Raw genomic sequence first — 14212 nt, 5'->3', positions numbered from 1 at the left:
TAGTTGTAACACCTTTCAAGTTTAATAAAAGTTTTATTTAACTTGAATTTTGTTTCACATTTTTATTCCGCATTTTATTCGATTAAACGGTATTGTTTGCATTCAACCACCCCTTCTACAAACAAATTGGGACCTAACAATTGGTATCAGAGCCTTCTGATTAACGTACAAATCTAGATCCTAGACTTTTGTGTTTCTTTCACTTCTTGAATTTTTTATTCACTCAAAAAAATTCATAATGACTACACAAAAAGTTGGAACCGTTAAAATTCGACTTTTCGATAAAGAAAATTATGTTATGTGGAAGAAGAAGATGCTACTGTTTTTACAAGTGGCTAATCCCAAATATTTGCAAGTGTTAAAGAAGGGTCCAAAAATTCCTATGGTTATTGAACCAAAGGTAATAGAAAATGATGTGGTGATCACCAAAGCGAGAACTTATGTGAAAGATCCTGAGGATTTCTCTCCTGCTGAAATAGAAGAAGCCTCCCTGGATGCTAGCCTTCAATTAATTTTAGTAGATTCCCTTAATCCCTTGATGAATAGACATGTGATGAAATATAAAGATTCCAAACATATCTGGGAAACTATTGAGATTATTAATGAAGGCACAGAGGAAGTTAGGGAGAACAAGCTAGAAATCCTAACCTCTGAGTATGAATACTTTAAATCCAATCCAGGAGAAGGAATCACTGAAGTGTTTGAGAGGTACAATGCATTGATCAACAACCTGAACATTAATGGTAAATACTATTCCATCAAGGAGGTCAACAAAAAGTTCCTTTTAACACTGCCAACTCATCTCGAACATAGAATCACTGCCATAAGAGAAGCAAGAGATCTGAGTGAGATTTCTTTGGAAAGGCTCTATGGTGTGTTAAAGACTTATGAGTTGGAGCAGATTCAGCAGAAGGAAGTTTACGGGAAAGGAAGAGTGGTCAGCACGTCTACTGCTCTAGTAGCTGATGAACAACAACAACAACCACAATATCAACAACAATCTCAACAGTCAGAAAGAATGGTACAGTCTTCCAAGGTTGAAGATAATGTGATAGTAGCAGAATTTGATCCTCCTACTACAAATCAATCAGGAGATGATTATTATTCCTTGGAAGAACTGGAGCAATTGGAGGATGAGTCAATGGCCCTGATTGTCAAGAGATTCTCAAATGTCAGATTCAAAAGGAATCCCAAGTTCAAGTACAAGTCCAACTACAACAGATTCCAGAAAGGTGGATCTTCATCCTCTAACACCAGCAGTGGTGGGTATAAAACAGGGATGGTTGATTGAAGCACCATTCGATGCTTCAACTGCAATGAGTTGGGACACTTTGCCACAGAATGTAGGAAGCCAAAACAAGCAAGGAAGAACTCTTACGATTCTAATCAAAAGAGTAAATCTGAAAGGGCTTACCTGGCAAAGGGAAGAAGCTGGGATGATACTGACAGTGAAGATGAAGAAGTTGGGAATCTTGCTCTCATGGCTAGTGATGCAAACACCTCATCGTCAAGAAAAGAGGTAAAATTTACTGATGCTGAATTAGTTTATCATCTAGGAGGTTCCTTAGATTGTGCTCGTCGTGATAATGAATTGTTAAATCAACAAATCAAAGACCTTGAGAAAGAGGTCAATGAATTAAGACTTGTGCACATTAATCAAGATAAATTAAAAGAACAAGTATCTTTTCTAGAGAATAGAGTTGACTGTTATAGACAACTTGAAACTATTCTCAAAGACAAGATCACCGGTCTTGAGGCTAAGGTTAAAGCTTACTTTAATTCTTGTTCGAAGTCCAAAGAGTTTTACAATAAGCAAGCTGTTAATCAAACATCTGGTATAGGTTATGATTACAATGCTGCTATTGGAAAATTAGGCATAAACTCCCCTCCTCATGTCTGTGCTAAAGGCAGGGAAGTACCACATGTGCTTAAGGGTGTTGATGAACCCCTCTATAAAGAATCAATTGCTGAACCATTTGATGAGACCTCTTTTATTATTCAAGAAGAAATCCGTGCTGAAGATAATGCTAATGAGAAAGCTGTCTCCAAGTCAAGTGTGTCAAAAGTTCCAGTCAAGGTTGTGAAAGCAACTGAGACTAACTCAGACACACATGAGTTGGATAACACAAATGCCATGTCTACCATGCATAAGTTGCCTATTGTTAATCCCTCTCATAAAGCATGTGGTGTTCCTGATTGTATGTCTTGTGCTTTTAATCTGATGTTTGCTTATTTTAATGGTAAGCATGTTTCTAATGATAAGACTACTCCTCGCCAGCATGTGAATAATAGAAAGCATGATAGGTCTAAGACTGCTAGTCCTCCTAAAGCTAGAAATGAGACATTTGTGCCTAAGCCTAAACAGAAATTTGTCAAGGCTGTTCACAAGGTCAAATGTTCAGTCATTGAGAACGTTGAGAATATTAAAATTAAGAATGTTTTTTTGCCTGATAAAGGCCAATTTTACAAGTATGCCGGACCCAGCCAAGCTTGGGTTCCGAAGAAGGTCTAATCCATTTGTATTGCAGGGCATTAAACAGGTACAACCGGTAGTGTGGATTCTTGACAGCGGATCGTCAAGACATATGACCGGAGATAGAGCCCTGCTATCAAATGTGGTTGAGAAAGCTGGCCCAGTGGTTACCTTTGGAGATAACAGAAAAGGTTTAACGGAAGGATATGGCTGTTTGCTAGCTGGAAATGTTATAATTGAAAATGTGTATATTGTGCAAGGACTTGAACACAATCTGCTTAGCATTAGTCAGTTCTGTGACAACGGCTACAATGTTTTATTCGACAAGCTGAAGTGTCAGATTCTGCACAAGAAAAGTGAAAAACCCTCCTTAATGGGAATCCGGAAAGGAAATCTGTTCGTAGCTGACATGAACTCTGGAAGCAATCCTGAAGTCAATTGCTTCTATGCAAAGGCATCGTCAGATGAGAGTTGGCTATGGCACAAGAGACTTTCTCATCTCAATTTCAAAATAATGAATTCTCTTGTAAAAAGAGAATTGGTAAGAGGTCTGCCTCAGCTGGAATTCTCTCCAGAAGGACTATGTGAGGCTTGCCAGAAAGGAAAGTCAAAGAAAGCAAGTCACAGAGGCACTGACACATCTTCCATAACTGGTGTTCTGCAATTATTGCACATGGATTTATTTGGACCAGTTAATGTCCTTTCGATGTCAAAGAAGTGTTACTGTCTTGTGATAGTTGATGACTATTCCAAGTATACGTGGGTTTTATTTCTTCACTCTAAGGATGAAACACCACAAGTTGTGATTGATCATATCAAGATGATTGAGTTAGATTCTAACGTCCCTGTTAGAGCAATAAGGTCAGATAATGGAACAAGATTCAAGAATTCACTTCTCAATGGATTCTGTACAGACAAAGGGATTACCAGACAATTTTCAGCTCCCAGAACCCCTCAGCAAAATGGAGTGGTAGAAAGGAAGAATCGTACATTGATTGAAGCTGCAAGAACGATGTTAAGTGAATCAGGTCTTCCAATGTACTTTTGGGCTGAAGCTGTCAATACTGCATGTTATACTCAGAATTGAACTCTAATCAACAAAGACTTCATGAAAACTCCTTATGAGATTTTGAATGAACAGAAACCTTCTATCAAATACTTTCATGTATTTGATGCCAGATGCTTCGTGCTCAAGGATGGAGATGAGCGTCGTGGTAAATTCGAGGCAAAGGCATATGAGGGTATTTTTGTTGGATATGGAAGAAGATCATATAGAGTGTATATCATTGATCAACACAAAGTAACTGAAAGTGTCAATGTTACATTTGATGACACTAAACTCCCTAGTATCCAAACTGAAGATCCTTCTGAGAAACTGAAGTTTGATGATATGTCAGATTCAGAATCAGAACATGGTCAAGAACCTGAGGTTGTTGCTGGTGAAGAACCTGTTAATCTTGATGATACTCAAGGTAATAGTGATGGAAACTTTGGCAACAATGGAGATACCACTGCTACTGATGGAGAATCTTCAAGTCAACATGGCAACAACTCAGGGGGAGATGCTGAAGGATCATCTAGTAGGACACAACATCCAAATGAGTTTCAAGGTGAATCATCAAGATCAAATCTTCCAAGACAGACTGTTTGGAATAAAGCTCATCCTTTTGAGTTGATTATTGGTGATCCAGATGTTGGAGTCAGAACTAGACGTGCTACTCAAAATGAGTGTCTGTTCTCTGGGTTTCTTTCTGAGATGAAACCTAAGAAGATTGAAGAAGCACTAACTAATCCAAATTGGGTGATTGCTATGCAAGATGAACTCAATCAGTTTGAAAGTCAACAAGTCTGGAAACTTGTACCTAGACCTACACACAAGAAAGCTGTTGGTACTAGGTGGGTATTCAGGAATAAACTAGATGAAGATGGTGTAGTTACAAGAAACAAGGCAAGACTGGTAGCAAAAGGGTATTCTCAAGCTGAAGGCATTGATTATGATGAAACCTATGCTCCAGTGGCTAGACTTGAGGCCATCAGGATATTTCTGGCATTCGCAGCATTCTCAAACTTTAAAGTTTATCAAATGGATGTCAAGAGCGCCTTTCTGAATGGAAAGTTGGATGAAGAGGTATATGTAGAGCAACCTCCTGGTTTTGAAGATCCGGATCATTTGGATTTTGTCTTCTTTCTTTTCAAGGCTATCTATGGGCTCAAACAGTCTCCAAGAAAATGGTATGACACTCTCTCTGAATTTCTTATTAAAAATAGCTTTATTAGAGGTGTCATAGACAAAACTCTCTTTTCTAAAAAACATAAGTAATATTAGTCCAAGTCTATGTGGATGATATAATATTTGGGTCTACTAATGATAATCTCTGTAAGAGATTTGCTAAGTTAATGCACAGCAAGTTTGAAATGAGCATGATGGGAGAGCTGAAGTTCTTTCTTGGATTACAAGTAAATCAAAGGTTAGATGGAATATTTATTTGTCAATCCAAGTATCTCAAGGAACTCCTCAAAAAGTACAATCTAGAGGATTCTGCATCAGCAAGGACTCCATCAACTACAGCTGTCAAGCTTGGACCATGTGAAAACTCCATTAAGGTAGATGTCACAAGCTACAGAGGTATGATTGGCTCGTTACTCTATCTTACTGCAAGTAGACCAGATATTATGTATGCTACATGCTTATGTGCAAGGTTCCAAGTGGATCCTAGAGATATTCATCTCGTTGCTGTTAAACGAATCTTAAGATATCTTAAGGGAACACCAAATCTAGGTATTTGGTACCCTAAAGAATCTGGTTTTAACCTTGTTGGATATACAGATTCAGATTATGCAGGAAGTGTTGTTGATAGGAAAAGCACCTCAAGGAGTTGTCAATTCCTAGGAAGCAGGCTAGTCTCATGGTACAACAAGAAACAGCAAACAGTTTCCAACTCAACGGCCGAGGCTGAATATATTGCTGCTGAAAGCTGCTGTGCTCAGATCTTGTGGATTAGGAACCATCTACGAGACTATGGCTCTGTATTAAACAAAATTCCTATTTTATGTGACAATACAAGTGCAATAGCCATCACCAACAACCCTGTGCAGCACTCGAGGACAAAGCACATTGACATCAGGTATCATTTTATTATAGAGCACGTCATGAGTGGTACTGTTGAACTATTTTTTGTTCCAACAGAAGAACAAATAGCAGATATTTTCACTAAACCACTTGATGAATCCACATTTACCAGATTAGTTGGTAAATTGGGCATGTTGAATAGTTTTAGTGATTAATTTAGTTAATATCTGAGATCTGTTCTTGAATGAATTTACAAATGAATTTTTCATAAATGAAAAATTCATTTGCAAATTTATTTTATCATTTTATCATATGTCTTGCTTATTTCTATGGAATTTTTACTATCTTATCTTATTTATTTACTCAAATTGTTAATTTTAATGTCTCAGAATATTTTATTTTCTCTAAAAATATTTTTCTATGAATTTAATTTGTTAAAATTCAAAAGAAATCTATTTTTGGACTGAAAATATTATTATCTCTGAAATAATTTAATTATTTTAATTTTGTAAATATTTTCTGAATTTCTACTATTTATATAAGACTTTATTTCAGTTTTCCATATTTTCTGTACATATTTGATTGTCTTTCTACTGAAATGACAATCGGCAAGATAATTAAAATTGTCTTGCTGAAAATCATTTCAGTACTTATATATATACACATATATACATATTAATTCTGTTTGTAAACGTTTTATTTCCAGAATGACAATCGGCAAGACAATTGAAATTGTCTTGCTGAAAGTCATTTCAGTATATAATTGTCATTTTAGTGTTTTTCAGTATAGTTTTATACTGGCAAGACAATCGGTATGACTATCAATTGTCTTGCCAGTTATAAACTTTTATATATATATTTTTCTTTTATACTGGTATGACAATCGGTATGACTATCAGATTGTCATACCAGTTATAAATTTAGTGTTTATTCTTTTATTTGTTTTCTTTCTTTTACCTGGTATGACAATCGGTATGACAATCGGTATGACAATCCTGGATTGTCATACTAGTTATACTACTTAATGGTTTTTGTGTCTGTTCTTTTTTATTTTCATCAGTTCAGTTCATTTTGTTTTTCAAATTTCAACAGTTTCTCTTGTCTCTCTTCGAACCAACAGATCTCCATTGTTACTCTTGTGCTCGAGTTCTTACTCAGCAATTTACTCCTGTTATATATACATACAAGTATATACATAAAGGAGTGCTGCCAAATTTTTTTTCAAATTTTTTTTCTCTCGAATCAATTTTTTTTCCTTTCAAAATCAGTTTGTGTGTATTGAATTTGGGTATTTTTTAATTTTAATTTCAATTTCTGTTTTGTGTCTTTTAGTTTTTCAAATCTGTGTTTGTGAGTTAGGAATTTTAACGAGATACATTCCTTTCTAAATTTTTCGATTATAATTAATTTAATTCGAATTATTAAATTAATTTAATTAATTCGAATTTTCTTAATATTATTCTTAAAATTCTGAAAGTGTGTGTCTTATTATTATTTTAAATGGCTCTCAATTTCTAAATTGTCGCGCATAATCAGGTTGGTTATTTTAATCCGGAAAAATGTGATGTGGAAAAATTTAAGCCTTGGATTAGATTTTTAAATGACCATTCGATTGTTAGCTCTGCTATTAAATCAAATGTGATTTTAAATGTCGATCTGCTTAGACTGATTTGCACAACCTCTACTGTGGCCGATGATTTAAAATCTTTTTCATTCACCGTGGCAAACACACAGTATGTAGTTGATGAATCAGTCATCAATCAGGCGTTAAATTTTCCATTGGACAATTTCTGTAATTTACCCTCTGAAAATGATATCACAAACTTTTTCCATGCTATTCACTATCAGGGGGTGATCAATTTAACCAAACTTTCAAAATCCAATTTGGTGTCTGAATGGGATATTTTTTCGATACACTTTCTAAAGTGTTTGCCAACTGCACTAAATCCAACTTTCACAACATCACTTCCACTCTGCAGTATATTGGTCTTGCGGTTGTTTTCAATCAAAGGATCAATTTTGGCAAACTACTTTTTCCCATTCTCTTGAGACGTCTCACTACTGCTTTACGTGATCATTCTATAAATCGTAGGGTATCATGTTACTATGCTCGTTTTCTCATGCTTATAGCAGATCATCTTCTCATACCTGAACACAAAGCCCTTTTTGATAACTCTGCAGTAACCGAACCCCCTCCAGTAAGCAAAAAGATTTACACCCGCCAAGACACAACCTTTAAATTCATGCAAGTTCCAGTACTTGTATCTTCTTTCATGGCCACTTATATTCCTTTACCTATTTTCAATCTTCCTGGTCATGAACAGCAACCTCAACCTCCAGTGGTTCAAGCCACCCAGGCTCCTCCAACATCAGATGCTCTTCCTTTACAGGTAGTAATTCCTCACTCTCACTCCATTCCTACTTCTGTTGAAAGACCTCCAGTGGTTGATAGGGCTGACCATGAAGTTGTAGAACCACAGCTTCAATCCCAGGTCATAGAGCCAAACACAGAGTCACATTCTATCTCAACCTCTCCCCCACTGTCTAAAATGTTACCCAGAAGGTTAATAGGAAGTCGTGCATTGTTAAATGTGAGTGAACCCTCAGCTCTGTCTCCTCCAAAGAAAAGAAGAACTTATACTGAGGCATCTGAAAGCCCATCTTTGTCCTCCCAACAGGACATGAACTTTGAAATGGCCAATGAACAGTTACTAGAGACATTCTCTCAACAGGATGAATCTATTGAAATTCGCCATAGGGCCATGGCATCTTGTACTGAGTCAAGCACAATTCCATTACTCACAATGGAACCACACATACCCACAGATGATCCTCAGGACACAGAGCGAGGAGTGCACATAAAGTCTGTTACAGTGCCTGCCATAGTTACGGCAGAAGAGCAGTCACATGCTTCTGAGGGAAAATCTGACTCTCAGCCACCCTTAATAGAGTCATTTTCTCCCCTCCCAGATCAAACACCTCTGGCTCCCTCACGGGATTCTCCACTCGCAGATTTATCTGGAGAAAGTGGAGGGCAACTCGGTTAATCTATCCCTGAAGCAATTCAGATATCTATTTCACATGAAATGATAGGTTTGACTGAGGATCGGGACTCGCGAATTCCCATTGCACCACCACTGACCTCTCTTGAAGAGGCTAGGGTGATTTTAACTGCAGGTACAGAAGAACAGCAACAGGAAGACTCCTCACGAGCAATTATATTGAGAGAAACACAAGCACGTGAGGTGAGTGAACCAAACACGAGTGAAATTCAGGTGAGAGCACACACAGACACTGATACTGTAAACCTGTTAGCTCAAATTGCTGCTCTAAAAGAAGAACTTGCTAAAAGTCAAGCTGAAGCTCAAGCATTCAAAGCACAAGTGGTTGAACGGTCTTCTTCTTCCACCTCTGTCAACAATCAGCTGGCACTCATAAGGAATGATATCTCAGATCTCAAGAACACTGTCACACCAAAGCTCAATTCCATTCAGGAAACTCCAACTTTATCAGCTGATGACATTTCTGACTTCTGCTCTCTACATACAAGGATGACTTCTCTTGAAGATTTGATTGAAATGAATCATTCACTGGATTCCTCTAGATTTCTGAAGATAGAGACAAGTATGGAACATCTGAATGAAGGGATGAAGCACCTGTACTACATGATCAAAAATTCTCACTGTCCCAATGAAGAACAAAGGACTTACTTTGAAGGGCCGTCTGGTGGAGGCTCAGGCTCGGGAGGTGATGGAGGTCATGGAGGATCTAAGGGAAAGTCAGTAGAGGATCCCTCAACTAAGGGGGAGAAGAAAGGGAGTAGTGGAAAGGGGAAAGAAAAAGATACCTCTGCTGGGGACAAAAGAAAGGCTGATGATGTCTATTACAGTGGAGAACAGGATGACTTGTATATTTTTGACATTCCCACTGAACCATTCTTGGAAGATAAAGATGGTTTATTTGAATCTGAAGAGGAAAGTGATTTTGGAGAATGGGAAGAGGAAGCTACAGTGGATCCTATCTTTGAGAAAGAGTTTCAGCAGCAGCAGTCAGAGATGAAAAGAAAAGAAGCTGAACTCAAAAAGGTCTCCCGGATCATTGACATGAGGAAAGACATACAAAGAACATAAATTCTTCAAAAGCAACGTCTTCATGACATTAAGGCTCAAGAAAGGAGAAGAGATGTCAGACTGAAGATTGGTGAAAAATGGGATGAAGCTAGGAGAGTACTTGATATGCCTCAGCTGAGCACTAACAATGATAGACAGTTTCTACATCTTCTTGACAAGCTGGAAATCTCAAATCCTAACAATGACATGTACATGAATGCTATCAAGACTGAAGTCTCAAGGATCACAACTGCTTTTGATAGATCCCTAAATGAGATGAGCATTTTTGTATATTGTCAGAGTGAAGGATCTTTCAAGGTGTCACTTCATCTGTTTGAGAATCGTTCTTTGTCAGAGATTTGGGTTCTTCTCAACAAGGTAAAAAGAAGCTCATAATTCAATAAAGTTCTTCGAGAAAGGCTTAAAGAGTTTGCCAGCAGGGCTAGTCCTCAAGTGGTCAACAATCCTCATTAGGTGAGATTCTTTAAGTCTGATTGTCTTCAAATCTGTCAGCTAGATGTACAATCTCTTAAAGACTACTCAGCTAAGCATCTGGTCTGGATGGAACATCATTTAAGAACTGCTGGATACTCATCCATGTTGAAGACTCAAGCTGCTGATTTGATTCAAGCTTATTGTGAAAAGAATATTAAAAGGTACAATCAGATCAAGAATAAGCTGAAGTCAGTTGGAGTTCAACCAGTCAGACCAGCAAGCTTCACTTCAGAAAAGGATCGTGTCTTTGACAAAGAGTTGCTTCAAGATTTAGAAGAAGGTAAAGTCAGAAGAGAAGACGACTGAAGTCAATTAGCTCAAAACTCAATGTAATATGATTAGAGCTTTATGAATCAAGATAGTCTAATGTAGTTATATGTTCAGGCTAGAGGAACATCTATCTTGTATTCACTTGTAAATTTCTTTTGGAATCTGGAAAATGTTAAATATAATCCAGAACTTTTCTGCTATTTACTTTGCATTACTGTTTATATCTTTTTCTTATTTGTTAGTTGAGTTATCTTCTAGGTATTTGTTGTTATTGTCTAACAAGCAAATAGGGGGAGATTGAAAGGCAAATGGCATAGCCTATTTGTATATTCGAGGATATAACTCAACTCAAATAAGAATGTAATAAGTAAATAGTGGATCTATCGTCAGAGAGATCTCACAAAGTAACATCTGTCAAAGGGTTAAGAAACATTATTCATCTACAGACTTGAAGACTTAATTCACTGGAAGAAGCTCAAGAAATTGATCAAGCCTCAGTGATATAAATCAAGATTGTGGATTTAATCAAGTGACATAGATCTCGTCAGGGTATCAATTAATTACAAGGATTTAATCTGAAGAAAATCAAGAGTATCAAGGTCAAGGCTTGAAGAAACGTCACGGAAGTTAGCCACTCATGAACCAGACAGTACATCGAGTGTCAACATTGAAGTGGTGGAATTGATTCATAATTGACAGTTATTTTCAGAAGATTTTCAGAAGAATGGTTGCTGCTCAAGATTAGTATTAATTCTCTATTAATTAATTAAGTCAAATAATTTAATTAAGAAAATAAATTATATCTGCAAAGATTAATTTATTGATTAATTGAATTAATTGATTAATTGATTAATTAATTCAGAATTAATATTAAGGATTTTCAGAATTATTATTAGATTAAAATCTATTAATAATTCAGTAAGACAATGTGATTTGAACTACTATGACAATCGGTATGACAATTGATAGTCATACCGAAAGTCTTGCTAGTTCATTATGATTGTCTTGCTAGCTATTGGGATTGTCTTGCTAGTTCAAGAGGATAGTCTCACCGAAAGTCCTACCAGTTCAAATGGATTGTCATACCAGTTCATTTGATTGTCTTGCCGAAAGTCTTGCTGTGTAAACTGGATTGTTTTGTTTACTTAAACAACAAAACACAGCAGAAGACATTCATGCAATAATTCAACAAAAAAAACACAAGTAAAGAACTCAGCAGAAAACAAAGGCTCAACATTTTATTTTTCATCTGCTTTATTCAAGATCAAAATTCTAGATTGAAAAGTTAAATCCAATCCACTAGAATTATTTATCTTGTTCTTGTGTATCAATCTAGCGGATTAAAATCCCTAGAACTTAATCTCAAATCGCATTTAGCATTTGATCTTTTAATTTCAAAAATAGAAAAAGTTCATGTCGAATTTATTCTAGATTTGTATTAATTGATTTGAGATTAATCCCTTGTAACCGATACCGTAGTTGTAACACCTTTCAAGTTTAATAAAAGTTTTATTTAACTTGAATTTTGTTTCATATTTTTATTCCGCATTTTATTCGATTAAACGGTATTATTTGCATTCAACCCCCCTTCTACAAACAAATTGGGACCTAACAGTTCTTCTGATGTATTTTTATTTTTAATGTTAATTGATGCAGTAGCTTTCTTTTCACTTTTAGTTCCCCTGATAAGCTCTGTTTATATTTCTATGCACTTGTGTTCATCATTAGTTTTAAATTTAATGTCACTAGCATTGAAGATTAGAATCAGAAAGTTGAAGCAACAGGAAAAATTACTAGTGAGCTTAGAAATTCTTGGATAACCGGAATGGTATTATATTTATTTCATTACATCGAGTTACTGTATAACTCTTATCTTATTGTACCGCATTGACTTGCAAGTAATCTAAAATTACTAAAGTAAATGCAGTGATAATAATAGAATTATATACTCGCCATTAGGATAATAATGCTCATCAACCTAAAATTCCTTTCTGTACCAGTAGACTCCTTTGGTCTCACCTTCATCTTTCTCGACATAAATGCATATCTTCATTTCTCTGTACATTGCCTTGAGAATTGGAGTCCCATCATACTGATAATAGTTTCCCAGTAACGGCTTCATTGCCTCTGTTGCACCTCCATTTACTTTCATCACTCTCTTGTTACTTGTACAGCCATATGTCTTGTTCAACTATTTCTTAAGCACTGCATGACACATATTACTTCTTGTACACCTTGTGTTATTCACAGGCTCTCTATTAGTCAAGTATAAAACCTTAAGTTCATTGTCACATCTACTCTATTTTTTCTAGGTGAAGGTAGGTTCAAACTAAGTTCAGACATTTGTAATGGACTCTGAGAGTAACGTTTGGATAGGACTACCAAGATATAGCGCAGAATACGGACAAGGGGTGACAGATTTTTTAGATAATTCCTTCCCAGTTTGTGCGAGGGGCAATGAAATGAAGTGCCCTTGCAAAAACTGTATTGATCGTAAATGGCATACAAGAGAGGTCATCGATGACCATCTTGTTTGTAGTGGTCCTTCCCTAGCACATGTCAAATGGATTTATGAAACTTTACAAATGAAGCCAAATGTTAGTACTAACTTCATGGATTACGAAACAGGGATGAATTTTGGGAATAACTTAGAACAGATGTTCAAGTGTATGGGTAAAAAGTGGGAAAATTGTGAAGGAAGACCAAATGCAGAGGCGCAAAAGTTTTATAGAAGGGTTGAGGAAGGAACACAACCATTATTCCCGGGATGTACTAACTTTTCTCGATTAGGTTTCATGATCAGACTCTATCATTTAAAGTGTGTTAATGAAATTAGTGAGTCCGCATTTGGGGAGTTGCTTAAGCTAATGAAAGAAGCGTTTCCTGAAGCCCACCTGCCTTTGTCCTTCAATGTTGCAAAGAATATCATTAAGGATTTAGGTCTTCATTATGAGAAAATATACGCATGCCCAAATAGCTGCATGTTATATTGGGAAGAAAATAAAGATAAAGATGAATGTCATACTTGTGGAGTTTCAAGGTGGGTTGTACAAGAGAAAAAAGGCAGTGGTGTTAATAACGAGCCGGAGAAGTTGATTCACAAAGTGCCGGCAAATGTAATGAGGTATTTTCCACTAAAGCCAAGGTTGCAAAGAATGTTCATGTGCAAAGAGTTTTCCAAGATTATGACATGGCATGCAGTGGGACGTAAAAAGGATGGGAAACTAAGACACTCGGCTGATGGCGAGGCTTGGAAAATGATGGATGCTCAATATCCTGATTTTTCCTCGGAACATCGAAATGTGAACTTAGGTGTAGCAGTATACGGATTCTGCCCGTATCGTACAATGAATTTAACTCATAGCACATGGCCAATTATGTTGGTAAATTATAACCTTCCACCTTGGCTGTGCTGAAGCAAGAAAATTTGATACTCTCAACACTAATATCGGGTCCAGATTCTCTAGGCAATAATATTGACGTGTATATACAACCTTTGATTACAGAGTTAAAAGAATTATGGGATGTCGGCGTTGAAACTTATGATGCCTTGATTGACTAGAATTTTAAGTTGCGTGCACGCGTGATATGGACCATTAGTGATTTTCTCGGATATGCAATGTTGTCCGGCTGGATTACGAAGGGAAAACTAGGCTGTCCTGTTTTCCATTACGAGACTTCTTCATGTTATTTAAAACACAGCAGAAAAATGTGCTACATGAACCATATGAAGTTTCTTGAGCCTACACATAAGTGGAGGCTGGATAAAAAAACTTTAATGGTGATATTGAAATG

The 14212-nt window shown here is 36.5% G+C and overlaps 1 protein-coding gene across 1 annotated transcript; it reads left to right on the top strand.

Moving 5' to 3' along the window:
- Positions 1–12765: 12765 nt before the first annotated feature.
- LOC141692697 (uncharacterized) lies at positions 12766–13833 on the top strand. The gene has a single exon (XM_074497613.1). The coding sequence runs from the start codon at positions 12766–12768 to the stop codon at positions 13831–13833; it is 1068 nt and encodes a 355-aa protein (XP_074353714.1).
- Positions 13834–14212: the final 379 nt, after the last annotated feature.

Source organism: Apium graveolens, chromosome 2, assembly GCF_009905375.1.
Source record: "Apium graveolens cultivar Ventura chromosome 2, ASM990537v1, whole genome shotgun sequence".
NCBI classification, from domain to species: domain Eukaryota; kingdom Viridiplantae; phylum Streptophyta; class Magnoliopsida; order Apiales; family Apiaceae; genus Apium; species Apium graveolens.
This window is presented reverse-complemented; position numbering and strand designations above follow the sequence as displayed.